This window comes from Oncorhynchus masou, chromosome 22 (genome assembly GCF_036934945.1).
Source record: "Oncorhynchus masou masou isolate Uvic2021 chromosome 22, UVic_Omas_1.1, whole genome shotgun sequence".
Lineage (NCBI taxonomy): Eukaryota > Metazoa > Chordata > Actinopteri > Salmoniformes > Salmonidae > Oncorhynchus > Oncorhynchus masou.
In genome coordinates this window covers 58,810,313-58,833,459 of record NC_088233.1, presented here as the reverse complement: position 1 = coordinate 58,833,459, position 23,147 = coordinate 58,810,313, and the positions used below count along the sequence as shown (strand labels likewise).

Here is a 23,147-nt window from a genome sequence, read left to right as displayed (position 1 = left end):
TTGCTTTATCTTGGCCAGGTCACAGTTGTAATTGAGAACATGTTCTCAACTGGCCTACCTGGTTAAATAAAGGTGAAATAAAAATAAAATTAAAATGATTCTGCCTGCTAGCCACGTAATAGAGATGGAAGCGGTCAAGGGGTGAGACCAGTATAGAACCAGAGTGTCATTGATTCCCGCCCCCCTTCTTCACCCACCACTTAAACCACCCCCCTAAACCTGAGCCTGTTAGCAACTACCAATTCCCCCTAAACCTTTTAAAATCCCACCAACACCCTACCCCCTATTTCCTAATCACCTGCCCATCAATTGCCTACACACACACTCACAGAACTTCCATCCCCCACCCACCAAGCCAACCCATAGCTGCAACCCCCAACTTCAATTATTCAAACCCCCCCAGCCCCCATCGGGCCCCTGGCTGCCTCAACTGTCAGACCTCGGTGACAGCAACAGAGACTTTCCCTGTTCTGTTACTCTATGTGAATGCACTGGAGCATCTGTCCCTCTTTCTGTCTCTGTCACTAGAGGTTGATAAGACAACTGAATGATAGTATCAATGCTAGCCAACAATGCTATTTAAGTTCAAGAGTGCTAACAATGAGAACAATGTGAATGAGACCACCTTGGAGTTGCCTGCTGTGCCAGAGTGTAGATGCATGAATGACACCACAGGTGTTCGGGTGCTCATTATCCACAGTCAATACACACTACGGAGACGATGTGTGTGTTCGTGTGTCTCCAGGGCGTTGCTCAGAATAACATCACAGCAGGAGTGTGTGTGATAACACAATCTTTAGAGATGAGGGAGACAGTGTTCAAAACACTTATTACTATCACTGTTGCTGCTTCACACGATCAAAGACTGCAATAAAACAATACAACTCCTCCTTATATTGATGTTTTATTGTCACATACACCAGATACATGTTATTTTACAGGGTCAGCCATAGTAGTACGGCGCCCCTGGAGCAAATTAGGGTTAAGTGTCCTTTCTCAAGGGCACTTCGAAAATATTTTCAACCTTTTAAGGCTTTTCGAACCCTCTAACCACTAAGCTACGTGTCACATATACTCCTATTGTTTACTACTGGCTCTGTAATCCCATCTATATTTAAATATAACAGCAAACACTTAGACAATAATATACAAGAATCCAGATACGGCAAGTAGTGATATTGTTGATGTGTTTGGGAGTGAGGGAGGGAAGGAGGGAATTAGGGAGGGAGAGAGAGAGAGATATTACCATAAGACAGACCGCATATTCACCCGGCACACCATAATTGACAAGCAAACCAAAATAAAAGCAGAAGTCTTCTCATGCATTGTTAATTTCAAAAAAGCATTTGACTCAACTTGGCATGATGGTCTGCAATATAAATTGATGGAAAGCGGTGTTGGGGGAAAAACCTACAAATGATAAAATGCATGTACACAACAAATGTGCAGTTAAAATTGGCAAAAAACACACCGATTTCTTTCCACGGGGTCGTGGGATAAGACAGGGATGCAGCTTGAGCCTAAACCTCTTCAACATATATATCAACAAATTAGCAAGTGCACTACAACAGTATGCAACACCCGGCCTCACCCTACTAGAATCTGAAGTCAAATTGTTTGCTAATTATCTGGTGCTTCTGTCACCAACCGAGGAGGGCCTACAGCAGCACCAAGATCTTCTGGACAGACACGGTCATACCGGGCCCTGACAGTGAAGTTAATTTATGGGGCCCTGACAGGGGCCCTGACAGTAAGACAAAAATAATTTTGTCTTTCCAAAAAATAACTTTCCAAAAAAGGTCCAGTTGCCAGGACCACAAATACAAAATTCCATCTAGACACTGTTGCCCTGGATCACACAAAAAACTATACCTATCTCAGCCTAAACATCAGCACCACAGGTAACTTTCACAAAGCTGTGAAGAAACTGAGAGACAAGACAAAAAGGCACTTCCACGCCATCAAAAGGAACATAAAATTCAACATTCCAATTAGGATCTGGCTAAAAATACTTGACTCAGTTCCAGAATCCATTCCCCTTTATGGTTGTGAGGTCTGGGGTCCACTCACCAACCCAAAATTCACAAAATGGGACAAACATCAAATTGAGACTCTGCATGCAGTATTCTGCAAAAACATCCTCACAAAATAATGCATGCAGAGCAGAATTAAGACGATACCCGCAAATGATCAAAATCCAGAAAAAAGACGTTAAATTCTAAAACCACCAAAAAGGAAGCGATTCCCAAACCTTCCATACCAAAGCAATTACCTACAGAGAGATAAACTTAGTGAAGAGTTCCCTCAGCAAGCTGATGCTTGCTGAGCAACACAATTAGACCCAACGAAATCATTAGAAAACAAAAAGATAATTACTTGACACATTGAAAATAATTAACCAAGGAAACTGTGCAAACTGGAATGCTATTTGGCCCTAAACAGATACTACACAGTGGAAGAATACTTGACCACTGTGACTGACCCATAAATTAACTTCTTCGATATAGGGGGCGCTCTTTTAATTTTGGGATAAAAAACGTTTCCGTTTTAAACAAGATATTTTGTCACGAAAAGCTTTGGAAAGAAACCACTCTGACGTTTCCAAAACTGCAAAGATATTGTCTGTGAGTGCCACAGAACTAATGCTACAAGTGAAACAAAGATGAAATTTCATACAGGAAATGGCCCAGGTTTTGATGGCGCTGTGTTCCAATGTCTCCTTATATGGCTGTGAATGCGCCAGGAATGAACCTACACTTTCTGTCGTTTCCCCAAGGTGTCTGCAGCATTGTGACGTATTTGTAGGCATATCATTGGAAGATTGACCATAAGAGACTACATTTACCAGCTTGGTGTCCTCCGTCAAAATTATTGCGCAATCTCCAGCTGCGTCCACTTTTCCATTTGGTTCAGAAGAGAAAGGCAACTGCCACGAATGATTTATCATCAAATAGATATGTGAAAAACACCTTGAGGATTGATTCTAAACAACGTTTGCCATGTTTGTCGATATTATGGAGTTAATTTGGATAAAAGTTCGACCTTGTAATAACTGAATTTTCTGGGTTTTTCTTAGCGAAACGTGATGAAAAAAAATGGAGCGATTTCTCCTACACAAATAATCTTTTTGGAAAAACTGAACATTTTCTATCTAACTGAGAGTCTCCTCATTGAAAACATCCAAAGTTCTTCAAAGGTAAATGATTTTATTTGAATGCTTTTCTTGTTTTTGTGAAAATGTTGCCTGCTGAATGCTAGGCTTAATGCTATGCTAGCTATCAATACTCTTACACAGATGCTTATGTAGCTATGGTTGAAAAGCATATTTTGAAAATCTGAGATGACAGTGTTGTTAACAAAAGGCTAAGCTTGTGAGCCAATATATTTATTTAATTTCATTTGCGATTTTCAGGAATAGTTAACGTTGCGTTATGCGAATGAGCTTGAGGCTATGATTACGCTCCCGGATACGGGATTGCTCGACGCTAGAGGTTAAGGAAAGCTTTGACTATGTACAGACTCAGTGAGCATAGCCTTGCTATTGAGAAAGGCCACCATAGCCTGTCATGTCTCGAGAGACAGATCTGCCTATGTGCACACTGCCCACAAAATTAAGTGGAAAATTAGCTGCACTTCCGAACCAAACGTATGACCATATTAGAGATACATATTTCAATCAGATTACTCAGACCAACAAATAATTTGAAAAATCAAATCCAATTTTGATAAAGTCAGATATCTATTATGCGAAAATTCACAGTGTGCAATCATAGCACCAAGATGTATGTGTTTGTGAGTGTTTGTCTACTGTAGATCATTTTTCTCCAGTAATCCCACTTCACTTAGAAGACCATGCACACAGGTAAACACTCCTGCTACCAGACCACGCATGTGGTGCTCTCTCTTTTGCTCTCTCTGACCCCTGCCATGACAACAAAATTAAATCAGAATGCAAGCAACAACATTTGTTATAGCACTTGGGCTACAGTCAGCAAATATGGGGAGTTGAGACGATAGTTCCAATCTATGTACGTTGTAAATTGCTGTGCAATGTGCTTTGTCTAACTCAAATTCCAAATTCTCACCTGTTAGTCCTCCCCCTGCTTAAACATGGGCGGTGCTCTCTTTCTCTCTCTCGCTTACTCTATTGCCTGTCTCTGACTCCTGCCATGACAACAAAATGAAATCCGAATTTAGGAAATACATTTTTGTTATAGCACTTGGGCTACAGTCAGCAAAGGTGAGTAGTTAAACAGATAGAGAATTAAAATTAAAATGCTCAATTGATGACCTGTTCGTCCTCTCCCTGCCTTAACATGGGTGTTGCTCTCTCTCTCACTACCGCCATAATCATATGACCAAATACCATTATCATATGACAAGAATGGCTAGCCTTAACCATGATGGGGTTGGCTTATTAATATTAATTAGATTCTGCTTTTATTATTTAAATCATGTATTTACTGGCTGACAATATGTATAGCTAGCTAGCTGATTACATAAACTCAGCAAAAAAAAGAAATGTCCTTTCTACAGGACCCTGTCTTTCAAAGATAATTCATAACAATCCAAATCACAGATCTTCATTGTAAAGGGTTTAAACACAGTTTCCCATGCGTGTTCAATGAACCATGAACAAGTAACGAACATGCACCTGTGGAACGGTTGTTAAGACACTAACAGCTTACAGACGGTAGGCAATTAAGGTCACAGTTATGAAAACTTAGGACACTTAAGAGGCCTTTCTACTGACTGAAAAACACTGAAAAAGATGCCCAGGGTCCCAACTCATCTGCGTGAACGTGCCTTAGGCATGCTGCAAGGAGGTATGAGGACTGCAGATGTGGCCATGGCAATAAATTGCAATGTCCGTACTGTGAGATGCCTAAGACAGCACTACAGGGAGACAGGACGGACAGCTTGATCGTCCTCGCAGTGGCAGACCACGTGTAACAACACCTGCCAGGATCGGTACAGGAATGCACAATCCCTTCATCAGTGCTCAGACTGTCCGCAATAGGCTGAAAGAGGCTGGACTGAGGGCTTGTAGGCCTGTCCTCACCAGACAGCACCTGTCTATCACTTGTTTACTTTGGTGCAAATAAATAAACTGTGCATGTGTCTGTATCCATAATTGTCACCAGGATCACTCTACTCTGTGTCACTTTACTGCATATTAGTTATGACAGCACAAACACCACTCTGGCTCTCAACCCAGAGCCGTTTCAAATAAAGCATTTTCATCTCCAATACTAAACACTTATTGATTCACCAAAAAGCTGCTCTCTAGATTAAACCAATCAGAAACCAGTTCCACATTCCCAGAGGTGCTGTATAAAAGGAAAAAAAATCCCCCTATCCTGGTTTATTGAACGGTCTACTTAATTTATGGCCCTCTCGTATCTGAACAAGAGGCCTGAAATGGGAAACTCTCAGCAGCTTTAAGACAAGAATGGAGTGTGTGTGCACATGTTTGTCCTTGTACTCATGAGTGTGTGTGTGTATCGGTGTGTATACACACCACTGCCAGTTACCCACACAGGAAATTAGATGGAGCGTGTCTGTCTGTATGTACCCCACCCATCATGTACCTCACCCATCATCACTCTCACAGTCTGCCCCCATCACCATGTTACTCCACAACACACACACGCCCCCCAACCTTTCACAGGAACCGGTGTCCCCTCTGTCCATCAAAACCAGATGCCCGCATTGGACTGAAACTAAATAACACGAGGGCTAGTCCACTCCACTAACCCACTTCCAAACACTATCCCCCACACTAGTGTTGTCACGATACCAGAATTTCCACTTTGATACCGATACCAGGTTTAGTATCACAATTCTCAATACCGTCACGATACTTGATACCGAAACAAAACCACAACAAAAAAATAAAAAGGCATATTAGCCAAAAGTCAGTTATTGCTCTGTTCTATTAATAGGAATCTTTTGAGTTAAATATTTGACCATTTTTATGTGTATTTTTTTGAGACAGCCATGTATGCATTAATGAATAGATTATACAATCATACAATCAATTTGACTTTGTTTTTACCAATCTAACCACAAACCAACATAATGGTAATCATTTATTTGAATGGTAAATCTCCATTGATAAACTGGGTAAATCAAGATGTAGCTTAAGTCTATTCAAAATACAGGTGAATGCATATTATTCAAAAGGATTGTGTGAATGCATTATTATTTTGTTATTTGAGCTCGTTTTAGCTGATTTCATGGGGCTACAAAATCCCTTCTATTTAGGACACGTTTTATTGGAAACTGCGAGAATAACAATATTATTTTATTGAAGTGATCAACAACATTTGCATAGAATAAGCAATCTCTTCTTATATAAAAGTGTGCACTGTCTCTAAGAAAAAAATTACGTAATTTGCGAGGCAGAACGTGGCTGTGTAATCTGACTTTGTGGCTATGGAATTTTGTGGAAACCAGACGGGAGGCGAGGGAGACTAGAAAGTTAATGAGTTTTTAGTGGCGATGGAGACTAAGTGGCGTTTTGTTGACAATCGGCAAATTTTGCATTACGGTTAGCATATTATCACAAACAAAGTACTAGGGTACTGAATTGATGTCTGCTTCAGTTGTAAGCTTGCAAGGAAAGGTAGCCTACAATTAAAACTGAAAGCTACCGGTATCGTCCTGTATTGTAAAGTTTTCTAGGCTGGTCGGACATTGTTTTGCGAACAGTAAAGAACAGTTTCAACATTTGTATATGCCGTGTTAAATTATTCAAGTGCGTTAACTTCTATGCAGAATGAGTGGGGAGCTAACACAGACTCTGGGCTCAGTTAAACAGGCCTAAACACCATTCTCTTTAGGATGGCTTTCTGTGGATAGATGTACTCGTTGGTTTCCAAGTCCCTTGTAGCGTCATCTGTGTTCTTTGTGTCAGTTGGCCATTTTTTTCCTATTTGGTTTCAATTTAAAATGTCATGCACTTTGAGATTATTCTGTATAATGAAAAGTGCTTTACAAATGTAATAAATTGTTATTACTATTATTATTAACAATGCAGAGAGCACTATTATTATTAACCAACCAGACAGCATTAGCAATGAACTGGAGCAGGCACGCTCTTCACGCTATAAAGGGCTGTGCTGATAGACCTGATCCTTTCAATCACGAGACACATTTTACAGAAGTTTTTTTTGTATCGAAAAACTACCGAAGTTTCGGTATACCGTGCAGCACTACCCCCCCCCCCCCCACACACACACACACAGCTGGTTTTGGACTAAAATCACGGATTACAAAAACTCTTGGAGACAGTAGATGTTGACTTAGCATACACGTTTTTAAACAAATATATACAGTGCATTCGGTAAGTAATCAGAACCTTTTGACTTTATCAACAAAAAAATTAGGTTTCAGCCTTATTCTAAAATGGAATTTTCCTCAGCAATCTACACACAATACCCGATAATGACCAAGGAAAAACAGTTTTTTCTAATATTTTTATCAAATGTGTAAAAAATAAAAACAGAAATATCTTCACATAAGTATTCAGACCCTTTGCTATGACACTCAAAATTGAGCTCAGGTGCAGCCAGTTTCCATTGATCAGCCTTGAGATGTTTCTACAACTTGATTGGAGTCCACCTGTGGTAAATTCAATGGATTGGACATGATTTGGAAAGACACACACCTGTCTTTATAAGGTCCCACAGTTGACAGTGCATGTCAGAGCAAAAACCAAGCCAAGGTCGAAGGAATTGTCCATAGAGTTCCGAGACAGAATTGTGTAGAGGCACAGATCTGGAGAAGGATACCAAAACACTTCTGCAGCATTGAAGGTCCCCAAGAACACAGTGGCCTCCATCATTCTTAAATGGAAGAGGTAAGGAACCACCAAGACTCTTCCTAGAGCTGGCCACCCGTTCAAACTAAGCAATTGGGGGAGAAGGGCCTTGGTCAGGGAGATGATCAAGAACCTGATGGTCGCTTTGACAGAGCTCCAGAGTTCCTCTGTAGCGATGGGAGAACCATCTAGAAGGACAACCATCTCTCCAGCACTCCACTAATCAGGCATTTATGGTAGAGTGGCCAGATGGAAGCCACTCCTCAGTAAAAGACACATGACAGCCCGCTTGGAGTTTCCAAAGGCAATCTAAAGGACTTTCAGACCATGAGAAACAAGTCAGGTTTGAGGGAAAGTGAGATCATTGATAAAAACCTGCTTCCGAGCGTTCAGGACCTCAGACTGGGGCGAAGACTCACCTTCCAACAGGACAACAACCCTAAGCACACAACCAAGACAACGCAGAAGTGGCTTCGGGACAAGTCTCTGTATGTCCTTTTGTGGCACAGCCAGAGCCTGGACTTGAACCCAATCAAACATCTCTGGAGAAACCTGAAAATAGCTGTGCAGCGATGCTCCCCATACAACCTGACAGAGCTTGAGAGGATCTGCAGAGAAGAATTGGAGAAACTCCCCAAATACAGGTGCGTCAAACATGTCGCGTCATACCCAAGAAGACTTGAAGCTTTAATCACTGCCAAAGGTGCTTCAACCAAACACTGAGTAAAGGGTCTGTCTGAATTCTTATGTAAATGTGATGTTTCAGTTGTTGTTGTTTTTTTTTTTACATTTGCAGAAATGTGATAAAACCTGTTTTCGCTTTGTCATTATGGGGTAGATTAATGAAGGAAAAAAAAATTAATCAATTTTAGAATTAGGCTGTATTGTAACAAAATGTGGAAAACCTCAAGAGGCATGAATACTTTCCGGAATGCACTGTATATCCATTATCAGTGTATTTTACATTGTAATAAAGCCAATGCAGGCTAATCACAGTAAGGTGTTTGCACCCTAACCCCTGACTCCTCATCCTACCCCTCAACGGCTGATCTTAGCTCAGAGATCCTAGATTTAGAGCCAATGAGATGTAAATACAAACAGGCCAGCCAGAGTTTAACTGACCTCTTGATTTGTACACAGCACGTGTCTGGACTCATGTAGATCCGGGTCCATTACAACTACAACAGATCTGATAGCAATCTAATAACGAGACAGACTCAGACCTTGGTGTTAACAATATTAAGTTGCCCTCAATCACAGATCTAGGATTATATTATCTTGCTTCCACGCATAAATGTAAACACTACAAAATGGAAAATATCTGACCTTGTATCAGTGTTTAGCGGCAACATTATCTCCCCACTTTGTAACAACACTACACATTGTCCAATTAGACAGCCACTTTCTACAGCTAGAGCCTGTGTGTGCGTGTGTGTCTGCATGTGTGTGTCTGGTTGTGTGTGTTTAGGGTGGCCCGGGGAGTCGAATTACTCATGCTTTGGAAGCAGAAAATATTGGTCTGGGAAAGGAGAGGAGAGGTAAAGAAAGGGTAAAGTAAATTGTCATTAACATCTCTCACTGATGAAAGTGGTTGTTTACATTAAATATATTTAGTGGGATGACTCTGTGTCATTAAAATATACCACACATGTATGAAAGAATGCACACACACATGCCCTCACACACACTTGTAACAGACACACACACATATTAACACAATGCTTTCATGGCATTGTCTGTTGAATGTTGAATGAAGTATGTTCCTGTGATAAGACGTGTTGAGTAGAGTTGGGGTCTGTTCAAATGTCTGATGTCTTGGGCCACACAGAGTTGTGGTTAGAGTTTACAACAAAATGTTAATGGAGGTTTCTGGAGAGAGAGTGAGGGGGAGAGAGTGAGAGAGAGAGCAAGAGAGAGAATGAAAGCAAGAGAGAGTGAGAGAAAGAGCGAGGGAACATTATGGTGGCATCACACTAACTATTGTCAGATACTAATTGTACCTCCCATCCCTCACACACACTCACACACTCTACACACACACTTGTAGAGGTCTGGTGGAATGGAGAGTTGTGTGTGGTGTTCTTTTCTCTTTGATAATAATGAGAAGAGCATATTTGCTCTTTCATCTCTTCAGTAGGTCCTATGATTGAGTGTAGTCTGGTGTGAAGGTGAACGGAAAGGCACTGGAGCGACGAACCGCCCTTGCTGTCTCTGCCTGGCCGGTTCCCCTCCACCGGGATTCTCTGCCTCTAACCCTTTTACGGGGGCTGAGTCACTGGCTTACTGGTGCTCTTTCATCCCGTCCCTAGGAGTGGTGCGTCACTTGAGTGGGTTGAGTCACTGACGTGATCTTCCTGTCCGGGTTTGGCGCCCCTCTCGGATTTGTGCCGTGGGGAAGATCTTCGTGGGCTATACTCGGCCTTGTCTCAGGGTAGTAAGTTGGTGGTTGAAGATATCCCTCTAGTGGTGTGGGGGCTGTGCTTTGGCAAAGTGGGTGGGGTTATATCCTTCCTGGTTGGCCCTGTCTGGGGATATTTTTGGACGGAGACACAGTGTCTCCCGACCCCTCCTCTCTCAGTCTCCGGTATTTATGCTGCAATAGTTTGTGTGTCGGAGGGTTAGGATCAGTCTGTTATATCTGGAGTATTTCTGCTGTCTTATCCGGTGTTCTGTGTGAATTTAAATATGCTCCCTCTAATTCTCTCCCTCCCCTCCCGAGGACCTGAGCCCTGGGACCATGCCTCAGGACTACCTGGCCCGATGACTCCTTATTGTCCCCAGTCCACCTTGTCTTGCTGCTGATTCAGTTTCAACTGGTCTGCCTGCGGCTATGGAACCTTGACATGTTCACCGGATGTGCTACCTTGTCCCGGACCTGCTGTTTGTGACTCTCTCTCTCTATCGCACCTGCTGTCTCTAACTCTGAATCCTCGGATATGAAAAGCCAACTAATATTTACTCGTGAGGTGCTGACCTGTTACACCCTCTACAATCACTGTGATTATTATTATTATTATTTATTTCTGGTCATCTATGAATGTTTGAACATCTTGTCCATGTACTGTTATGATCTCAACCACAGCACAGAAGAAAAGGACTGGCCACCCCTCAGAGCCTGGTCCCTCTCTCGACTTCTTCCTAGGTTCCTGCCTTTCTAGGGAGTTTTTCCTAGCCACCGTGCTTCTACATCTGCATTACTTGCTGTTTGGAGATTTAGGCTGGGTTTCTGTATAGCACTTCGTGACATCATCTGATGTACAAAGGGCTTTATAAATTGATTGATTGATTGATTGATTGATTGATTGATTGATTGAGGTACGGTATGGGAGCCAGCTGGAGTAGATGTGTGCGTGTCTCTCAGGATTAGGGTTGCAAAGCTACTGGTAATTTACCAAAGTTACCAGAATCTACAGTACTTTTGGTAATTAACAGAAAATCTATGGCAATCTATCGTAACTTTGGTCATTTATACTTGAATAACTTGGTATAAAATATATTCATATATAGTGTTAATTTATTATTTCTGTGTCATTATTGTCCATGACTTTCTAGTAGATAGAACATATGGTTCAAGAGAAAATAGCCTAATTAATCCAAACATAATCTCATCAACAATGGCATTATTTTCAATTAACTCTTCCAACTATTGACTTTTCACAACTGCCACCGGTTTGATGCCAAAACATTCACAACAAATACATATTGACATTGTAAAATAAATAAAAGTTTGTAAAAATAAAAAATAACCTTAAAAGGAGATTGCATGCTGACACCCTCATTCTAAACACCAATGGTATTCACCAAGTTGATGGTTTATATTTAGGATAATGTTTTACAGCTTTACAGACACCCGTGATAATCTGAAGTACCCAAAAGAGCCACTAGATGTCTTGTAATATATTACATAAAATCCTTGATACCAAAATTCTGGTAGTTTCCTGGTAAATGTAGAAAGTTTCCAGTAATATACTCTCCCTTTGCAACCCTACTCAAGAAGCGCACACACAAACACACACACACATGCCGCTCCTGCCATAACCAAACACAAACATTCCCTTGGATGCATATACAATCATAAACTCAAATGAAAAACACACACAGCCCACTAGGCACAGACATCAATTCAACATCTATTCCACATTTGTTCAGCAAAATTGTATTGAAATGATTTCAAGACTCTTCTTGCAGATGTAAGAGAAGAAATCCGTACTGCCCTGCCCACTTCACTCTTGCTCCAAGCAGAGGAAACCGCAATTCTGAAATACATAAAAAAACGTGAAGACTTCTGCCTGAAGACCATATACGCTGCAGCGTACATGTTGGACCCCAAGTATGCTGGCAAGAGCATCCTGTCTGGTGCAGAGATCAACAAGGCCTATGGTGTCATCACTACCATGTCTCACCACCTTGGCCTGAATGAGAGCAAGGTTCTTGGCAGTCTGGCGAAGTACACTTCCAAGCAACGGGTTTGGAATGGAGATGCAATATGGCAATGTGCCAACATATATCATCAGCCACCTGGTGGAAGGGACTTTGTGGATCTGAGGCTCTTTCCCATGTTTCCTCCAAATCCCATCAACATCAGTCACATCAGAGCACAACTGATACTTGTTTGGGGACACACACACCAAGCACGCAACAGGCTGACCAATACAAGGGTTGAAAAATTGATGGTCATCTGGGCAAATTTGAGGCTTTTTGAGCTTGGCAAACAAGGTTGGAAAGTGACAATAAAGATGAGGCCTCAGAGTCTGATGTTTAACCTCTTACATCTATGGGGGCGCTATTTCATTTTTGGATGAAAAACGTTCCCGTTTTAAACAAGATATTTTGTCACAAAAAGATGCTCGACTATGCATATAATTGATACCATTCGAAAGAAAACACTCTGACGTGTCCAGAAATACCAAGATATTCTCTGTGCGTGCCCTAGAACGTGAGCTTCAGGCAAAACCAAGATGAGATGGCATCCAGGAAATGACAAGGATTTTTGAGGCTCTGTTTTCCATTGTCTCCTTATATGGCTGTGAATGCGAGAGGAATGAGCCTGCCCTTTCTGTCGTTTCCCAAGGTGTCTGCAGCATTGTGACGTATTTGTAGGCAGATCATTGGAAGATTGACCATAAGAGACCACATTTACCAGGTGTCCGCCCGGTGTCCTGCGCGAAATTGGTGCGCAAAACTCAGCTGCCAGTATTTTTCCATGCGATACAGAGAGGAAAGCAAGCTTCCACGAACTGCATTTCAATGAAGAGATATGTGAAAAAACACCTTGAGGATTGATTCCAAACTACGTTTGCCATGTTTCGGTCGATATTATGTAGTTAATCCGGAAAAAGTTTTACGTTGTAGGTGACTGAATTTTCGGGTCGTTTTGGTAGCCAGACGCAATGTAGAAAACGGAACGATTTCTCCTACACACAGACGCTTTCAGGAAAAACTGCGCATTTGGCATGTAACTGAGAGTCTCCTCATTGAAAACATCAGAAGCTCTTCAAAGGTAAATGATTTTATTTATTTGGTTATCTGGTTTTTGTGAAAATGTTGCGTGCTAAATGCTACTCAAAATGCTATGCTAGCTTTGCATACTCTTACACAAATTAGTCAATTTCTATGGTTCAAAAGCATATTTTGAAAATCTGAGATGACAGTGTTGTTAAGAAAAGGCTAAGCTTGAGAGCAGACACATTATTTTCATTTTATTTGCGATTTTCAGAAATCGTTAACGTTGCGTTATGCTAATGAGCCTGAGGCTTTAGTCACAAACCCGGATCCGGGATGGGGAGTTTCAAGAAGTTAAGAGATGTTCATTGAGGAAGTCCAGGGAGAAGACATGGACGTCTGAGAGGAAGACAACCAAAGCTTAAGGAGAGGAGGACCAAACTGCAGCGTGGTTATTTCGATTCATCTTTAATAAAGATAATAACGAACAATACAAAACGTGAAAACCCGAAACAGCCCTATCTGGTGCAATCAAACACAGAGACAGGAACAATCACCCATGAAACACTCAAAGAATATGGCTGCCTAAATATGGTTCCGAATCAGAGACAACGATAAACACCTGCCTCTGATTGAGAACCACTCTAGGCCACCATAGACTTACCTAGACTGTGCTGTGGTGGTCCTCATGAGAGCCAGTTTCAGCATAGCGCTTGATGATTTTTGCAACTGCACTTGAAGAAACTTACGAAGTACTTGAAATGTTCCATATTGACTGACCTTCATGTCTTGAAGTAATGACGGACTGTCGTTTCTTTTTGCGCATTTGAGTTGTTCTTGCCAGCCATACTACAGACTCGGTCTATTACCAAACAGGGCCATCTTCTGTATACCACCCCTACCATGTCACAACACAACTAATTGTCTCAAACGCATTAAGAAGGAAAGAAATTCCACAAATTAACTTTTAACAAGGCACACCTGTTAATTGAAATGCATTCCAAGTGACAACCTCATGAAGCTGGTTCATAGAATGCCAAGTGTGTAAAGCTGCCATCAAGACAAAGCTACTTTGAAGAATCTCAAATATTTTGAATTGTTTAACACTTTTTTGGTTACTACATGATTCCATATGTGTTATTTTATAGTCTTGACATCTTCACTGTTATTCTACAATGTAGAAAATAGTACAATAAAGAATTACCCTTGAATGAGTAGGTCTTTCCAAACTTTTGACTGGTACTGTATGAAGACGTGCATGTGAACACACACACACCTCCCTAAAATGTAGCAGGTTCAAAACATTGTCTTTTTAATTTCACCAATTACTTCCGTAACATATCCATGAATCCTGGAGAACCAACCTAAGGGAACCGACGTGTAGTTTCATAATGACCACATGAGCTACATATTTATACAGCTTTTTATCACATCTTACTGGAGGACAGGAAATAGTGGAATCAGTAGTGAGTCAGCCCTAGTCCACGCCCTGTTGTCACTGGCATACGTACAACACAAGCAGTAACTTCCAGAGAGAACCCCTGCTCTATCAGGGGTTATTTGAGCAGTGATTCTCTTATTTGTATTTATTTAGTCCGAACCTAAATGACTAAAACGAGGTAGAAAGTGTGTAGAAAATGCCTACATTTACTTATTTAATCTCTGAAAACTATCTTTCTTCAATCACAGTATTATCAACACAGACTATTATCAGCACGTTGGTTGATTTTGTGGTCTTAAACCAGTGAGCTAACTAACAATCTTCATAAAAAATGGTGTTCTCGTCATATACTTCCTACATTTACAATCAATATAGCATTAAAAATAGTTTCCCAGGCTGCATTTTGGCGGTTTTTCCCCCGCAGTGTGATATTGGGTCGTGACTGAGACAACCAGGTTTAATTTGAGTCCTGAGGCAAAACCAGATGAGAAATGTCCAATGAGCACACACCATTCAGTTCATTAACATGGTCATGGAACCTCTAATCTCTCACAAATCAGCTATAGGCCTACAACTGTTCAGACACTACCAATGAGATAACTATGTCTAAAAACATACAATTACCTTGACCTCAACCTCAAAGCCGAGAAGCCAGCCATAAGAGATGAAAAGAGCCACTGACAGGGTTAAAACCCATTAGCACCTCTTAAATACACTAACCCTTTCTCTTAATCACATCTTTCAAATAGTCCACAGTTCTCTAAGACTAACATTTACACCTGTAACGACTACCTGTCCCCCTACCTAGCATTAGCACCCGAATAAGAACCTTGTAGACTCCGTTGTGAATGGTTGGTGGGAAGAGGAGGGGTTCACAGGAAGTTTGTGACAAGTTGATAAGAGCTCTTTAATAAAGTGATGTACTTGGTGAATGTGAGCTGTGTAAGAAAGAACTGTGGTTAGCCAACTTCGCCTATTCTCAGTTCTTAATTAAACAGTGTCAGTCACAGACATGTTTATTTTTGTTTTTCTGCATCTACAGTTGAAGTCAGAAGTTTACATACACCTTAGCCAACTACAATTAAAATCAGCTTTTCACAATTCCTAACATTTAATCCTAGTAAAAAATCTCTGTCTTAGGTCAGGTAGGATCACCACTTCATTTTAAGAATGTGAAATGTCAGAATAATAGCAGAGAAAATGATTTATTTCAGCTTTTATTTCTTTCATCACATTCCCACATTCATCACATGTTTACAAAACACTCAATTCGTATTTGGTAGCGTTGCCTTTAAATTGTTTAACTTGTGTTGAATGTTTTGGGTAGCCTTCCACAAGCTTCCCACAATTTTGGCCCATTCCTCCTAACAAAGCTGGTGTTACTGAGTCAGGTTTGTAGGCCTCCTTAATCGCATACGCTTTTTCAGTTCTGCCCACAAATGTTCTATATGGTTGAGGTCAGGGCTTTGTGATGGCCACTCCAATACCTTGACCTTGTTGTCCTTAAGCCATTTTCCACAACTTTGGAAGTATGCTTGGGGTCATTGTCCATTTGGAAGACCCATTTGCGACCAAGCTTCAACTTCCTGACTGATGTCTTGAGATGTTGCTTCAATATATCCACATAATTATCCTCCCTCATGATGCCATCTATTTTGTGAAGTGCACAGAGAGAGAAAGAGAGTGTGTGTGTGTGAACTGTGTGTCTTTGTGTGTGCGTGTGTGTATAAACATCCATATAACCCCTACCTCTCCTTGCTGAGGGCCATCCTGGGTGGGTCTAGGTTGGGGTTCTCCATGGACTCCATCTGTGGGCAGCGGAGGAAGTAGTAGAGGGTGTGGAGGGCGTCGGGCAACCAGGAGACAATCTGTTGGGGCCGGGTGTGGCGGGCCGGGCTGAGCACCGGGCGTACGGAGCTCAAACGCTGCATGTGGTGCATGGCTCTGGACACCAGGTCACCTAGGAGAGAGACACAGGGAGATGGTGAGGGTGAAGGTGAGATTAGGGCTGTTGCGGTGACCGTATTACCGCCACACCGGCGGACACGAGACATGAAGGCAGTTAAATTCCATGTGAAAGTTTAGTCAAGGTAATTAGGCTTCTACAAGCTCTGATGCTGCTGACGGTCATTAGCAGCCTACCAAACTTTCTAACTGCCTGGTATTCAGCATCTATCTATTGTCCCTCTAATTACTATGACATCAATGCAAATGATGTCAGAAGGTGAATTCACCAATTTGTAAGTCGCTCTGGATAAGAGCGTCTGCTAAATGACTTAAATGTAAATGTAAATGTAATCGAAAATCTAATCGAACACTTCATGAGAGCCCATAAGCTCATGTTGCGCAACATTTCTATAGGTTATGCAATTGCGCGAAGAAACAAAGCAACGGCCTCTACTAAAAAGAGGATCCCATCAGCTTTCTATAGACTAGGCCTACTATATTTATTTCTCAACTTTCCTAATATTAAGCACATTGTTTATCTTTACAACAGAAGTATAGCATAAATGGCTGGCGCAGCAGTCTATGGCACTGCATCTGAGTGCTAGAGGCATCACAACAGACCCTGGTTTGATTCCGGGCTCTATCACACCCGGCCGTGATCAGGAGTCCCATAGGGCGGCGCACAATTGGGTAAAATAAGAAATTGTTCTTAACTGAATTGCCTAGTTAAATAAAGGTTAAATAAACAATGTTTAAAAAAATGAACAACAGGAAAAGCATCCTGCATTTTCCCACTGCCCCTGTCTCGAGACAGGTGCATAATAACGGTCCATTGTAAATCAAAACAAATTTCTCACATGTATTATTTAGTATATGTAGAGACAATATTAAATCAAGAATAGTGTGACGGGTGACAATATTAGCCATTCGGTGAAATTATACAGGTGATTTGGAAAGTATTCAGATCCCTTGACTTTTCCCACATCTTGTTTTATTACTTCCTTATTAGTCTAAAATGTATTAAATTATGTTTTTTCCTCATCCACACACACACACACACACACACACACACACACACACACACACACACACACACACACACACACACACACACACACACACACACATAATGAGAAAGAAAAAACAGTTTCATACATTTTTGTAAACGTACTAAAAGTAAAAAGTAGAAATACCTTATTTACCTAGTGGGGCAAAAAAGTATTTAGTCAGCCACCAATTGTGCAAGTTCTCCCACTTAAAAAGATGAGAGAGGCCTGTAATTTTCATCATAGGTAGTACACTTCAACTATGACAGACAAAATGAGAATTGTTTTTCCAGAAAATCAAATTGCAGGATTTTTTATGAATTTATTTGCAAATTATGGTGGAAAATAAGTATTTGGTCACCTACAAACAAGCAAGATTTCTGGCTCTCACAGACCTGTAACTTCTTCTTTAAGAGGCTCCTCTGTCCTCCACTCGTTACCTGTATTAATGGCATCTGTTTGAACTTGTTATCAGTATAAAAGACAGCTGTCCACAACCTCAAACAGTCACACTCCAAACTCCACTATGGCCAAAACCAAAGAGCTGTCAAAGGACACCAGAAACAAAATTGTAGACCTGCACCAGGCTGGGAAGACTGCATCTGCAATAGGTAAGCAGCTTGGTTTGAAGAAATCAACTGTGAGAGCAATTATTAGGAAATGGAAGACATACAAGACCACTGATAATCTCCCCCGATCTGGGGCTCCATGCAAGATCTCACCCCGTGGGGTCAAATTGATCACAAGAACAGTGAGCAAAAATCACAGAACCACACGGGGGGACCTAGTGAATGACCTGCAGAGAGCTGGTACCAAAGTAACAAAGCCTACCATCAGTAACACACTACGCCGCCAGGGACTCAAATCCTGCAGTGCCAGACGTGTCCCCCTGCTTAAGCCAGTACATGTCCAGGCCCATCTGAAGTTTGCTAGAGAGCATTTGGATGATCCAGAAGAAGATGGGGAGAATGTCATATGGTCAGATGAAATCAAAATAGAACTTTTTGGTAAAAACTCAACTCGTCGTGTTTGGAGGACAAAGAATGCTGAGTTGCATCCAAAGAACACCATGCCTACTGTGAAGCATGGGGGTGGAAACGTCATGCTTTGGGGCTATTTTTCTGCAAAGGGACCAGGGCGACTGATCCGTGTAAAGGAAACAATGAATGGGGCCATGTATTGTGAGATTTTGAGTGAAAACCTCCTTCCATCAGCAAGGGCATTGAAGATGAAACGTGGCTGGGTCTTTCAGCTTGACAATGATCCCAAACACACCTCCCGGTGTCTGTCATAGTTGAAGTGTACCTATTATGAAAATTACAGACCTCTCTCATCCTTTTAAGTGGGAGAACTTGCACAATTGGTGGCTGACTAAATAATTTTTCCCCACTGTAAGTACTCAGACCCTTTGCTATGAGACTCGAAATTGAGCTCAAATGTATCCTGTTTCCATTGATCATCCTTGAGATGTTTCTACAACTTGATTGGAGTCCACCTGTGGTAGATTCAATTGATTTGACATTATTGGAAAGGCACACAATTGTCTATATAGGTTCCCACAAACCAAGCCATGAGGTCAAAGGGATTGTCCGTAGAGCTCCGAGAAAGGATTGTGTCGAGGGACAGATCTCGGGAAGGGTACCAAAATATTTCTGCAGCATTGAAGGTCCCCAAGAACACAGTGGCCTCTATCATCGTAAATGGAAGAAGTTTGGAACCACCAAGTGCTAGTCAAATCGTGAATGAGAGACTAATGAAGTGTGCACAGCCTGCACAAAAAACAATGCAGAGCTCATGCCTTTCAAGCAACTTTTTTCAAATCATCATTAGAGTCGCATCATGCAGCCTGACAATGTATTAAAAATAAAAACATATAGCCCAACGTTTGTAGAACAACTACAGTTACATTAAGAACTCTAAATTAAGCATATAGGAGTACCTATTTCTATGTTAACTGCTCAACACAGAATAGCCGCATATGCCCACTTCCTTAAATTGTTTGGATTAAATATTTAGATTATATTCAGCTTTGTTCAATTGTATTCTTCATAATATAAAATAATTTACAATAATGCCATGGAATTCTAATGCACATCTTGTCTGCTAAATGAAATAGTGTAGCACACAGCCATTTGGCATAGCCACATCAGGACCTAACATAAAGACACATCTAAATCTGCTATTCTGTTCTTCTGAAATAGACTACATTTTCTTCATATCATGCTTCTTTAGACCTGTCTAAAATAAATAATACATTTATTGTGAAGGTGTAGGCTATACATGGATTTATTAGACTTTTTAAAATGTAGATGTTCCCAAAGTCTGCATCAGTGGCTTGCAAGGCTATGCAATGGAAGCCAGGAGATACCAAATGTGTTCATGTTAATTAACGGTTAATTACCATGCGACTGACAGTTATATGCTTGACAATCACCAGCTGATGGAATTTCGTGACCGCCACAGCCCTAGGTGAGATACACACCAGTACATACAGTTGAAGTTGTAAGTTTACATACACCTTAGCCAAATATATTTAAACTCAGTTTAATCCAAGCAAAAATTCCCCTTCTTTGGTCAGTTAGGATCACCACAATATTTTAAGAATGTGAAATGTCAGAATAATATTAGAGATAATGTTTTATTTCACCTTTTATTTATTTAATCACATTCCCAGTGGGTCAACAGTTTACATACACTCAAATTAGTATTTGGTAGTGTTGCCTTAAAATTGTTTAACTTAGGTGAAACGTTTTGGGTAGCCTTCCACAAGCTTCCCACAATAAGTTGGGTGAATTGTGGCCCATTCCTCCTGACAGAGCTGGTGTAAGTAACTGTGTCAGGTTTGTAGGCCTCCTTGCTTACACACACTTTTTCAGTTCCAGGCCACACATTTTCTACAAGATTGAGGTCAGGGCTTTGTGATGGCTACTCCAATACCTTGACCTTGTTGTCCTTAAACCATTTTGCCACAACTTTGGAAGTATGCTTGGTGTCAGTGTCCATTTAGAAGACCCATTTGCGACCAAGCTTCAACTTCCTGACTGTTGTCTTGAGATGTTGCTTCAATATATCCACGTAATTTTCCTATCTCCTGATGCCATCTAATTTGTGAAGTGCACCAGTCCCTCCTGCAGCAAAGCACCCCCACAACATGATGCTGCCACCCCCGTGCTTCACGGTTGGGATGGTGTTCTTCGGCTTGCAAGCATCCCCCGTTTTCCTCCAAATATAACGATGGTCATTATGGCCAAACAGTTCTATTTTTGTTTCATCAGACCAGAGGACATTTCTGCAAAAAGTATGATCTTTGTCCCCATGTGTCCCCAAGTCACTGCTCCAAAACCACCATAAAAAAGCCAGACTACGGTTTTCAACTGCACATGGGGACAAAGATCATACTAATGACCTTCCTTGCTGAGCGGCCTTTCAGGTTATGTCGATATAGGAGAAATTTTACCGTGGATATACAAACTTTTGTACTTGTTTTCTCTAGCATCTTCACATGGTCCTTTGCTGTTGTTCTGGGATTGATTTGCACTTTTCGCACCAAAGTACATTCATCTCTAGGAGACAGAACGAGTCTCCTTCCTGAGTGGTATGACAGCTGCATGGTCAAATGGTGTTTATACTTGCGTACTATTGTTTGTACAGATGAACGTGGTACCTTCAGGCGTTTGGAAATTGCTTCCAAGGATGAACCAGACTTGTGGAGGTTTACAATTTTTTGGCTGATTTCTGTTGATTTTCCCATGATGTCAAGCAAAGAGGCACTGAGTTTGAAGGTTAGCCTTGAAATACATCCACAGGTACACCTCCAATTGACTCAAATGATGTCAATTAGACTATCTAAAGCCTATAAAGCCATGACATAATTTTCTGGAATTTTCCAAGCTGTTTAAAGGCACAGTCTACTTAGTGTATGTCAACTTCTGACCCGCTGAAATTGTGATACAGTGAATTATAAGTGAAAAAATGTGTCTGTAAACAATTGTTGGAAAAATTACTTGTGTCATGCACAAAGTATATGTCCTAACCAACTTGCCAAAACTATAGTTACTTAACAAGAAATTTGTGGAGTGGTTGAAAGATGAGTTTTAATGACTCCAACCTAAGTGTATGTAAACTTCAGACTTCAACTGTACATATAGGTTGATGTGTGTGAGCAGTAGATACAGAAATACCACACACACACACACAGCTAAAGGTCCACGCACACATGTTCATAAAACAAACAAACACACCACACATTGTTGGGTGAACCATTTACCACTACAGCAATACTCAGCATTGGCCCCCTAGGCTACGTCACCCAGCAAAGGATTTCCCCCTTTCTTTCCTTAACCCATTACATTATTTTATTTTCTTAACCGATTAGTAGTGCCATTACCAGTAAGCACATCCAGACCAACCCAGTCTAAACAATCATTAATCACTAATGACGTTTGCACTTAAAGGACTAGTCAGACAATGACTGGAGGGCTTTTCACACTACTGTGGTGGTGCCAAACTAAGCTGTACTTGGCCTGTTTACACACATCCATCATATAGTTGCTGGAACTGTGCTGAATAGGACAAAGTGAAAAGAAAATATCCGAGCCAGCTCAGTTTGGTTTGGGTCAGCGTGATAGTGTGATAGCCAGGGAATGGGAGTACTACATGCTGTGAGGCTACACCAATCACCAGGGTCATGGTCAATGTAGCCACTGGGCTGCTCCATGGTTATTGAGATAATTCAACCAACAAATGTAAGGTGTGGAGTCAGGTCTCACTGGTGGTTTCCAACTTCCCACTATTCCTTTGATTCCATCTTGAAATGTTGGCAAGAGAGACATTCTTTTTTTTAAACTTTATTCATATGGATTTAGGTGGGTTACAGGTGGGCACAGCATGTTACAGTGCATGATGTCATAGCATTTTACTGTCAGCCATTGTTGCCATTCATGCTCATTGAAACCACCAGAAGGCATCTTTGAGGGTGCCTTTATGAAGCTTGTTGGCACTTGCTTACTCTCCAAAATAATCCTACAGAGGTCCATGCAGGACAGACATTTTGGTTGCAGTAACCTATCTGAAAGAGCATAACAAGTTAATTAATTTCATTGACATGAAGCAACCATAGCCTCAGCTACTATAGCACAGAGATATGCATGACATTCCTAAATAAAATATGAATGTATTTCTTCGTGATTGTGTATATTAAATAGATTTATTAGACTGGCAGCTATAGGTAGGCTACTCGTTGAGCATACTGCGCAGCAGACCTTCATGGCGCTTTGATGATGAAATGCTCAGTAAGTTTTTGTCTTTTATGATATTTATCTTAATGGTAGGCCTACTGCTAAAATACACATATTTCAGTAAATTGAGGGACATGTGGGTTCAAGGTTCTTATTGAAAGGAAGTTATTGAAATGACATGGAGCTGTAAGTGTTACATACTTATTGGC

The 23,147-nt window shown here is 41.1% G+C and overlaps 1 protein-coding gene across 1 annotated transcript in view; it reads right to left on the bottom strand.

Annotated features, from left to right (window-relative positions):
- abtb2b (ankyrin repeat and BTB (POZ) domain containing 2b) overlaps positions 1 to 23,147 on the bottom strand; it is a 140,030-nt gene that overhangs the window by 22,038 nt on the left and 94,845 nt on the right. Inside the window, exon 3 of the mRNA XM_064930638.1 lies at positions 16,458 to 16,668. Within this exon, the coding sequence (XP_064786710.1) occupies positions 16,458 to 16,668 (211 nt within the window). The remainder of the gene's footprint in view (positions 1 to 16,457; positions 16,669 to 23,147) is intronic.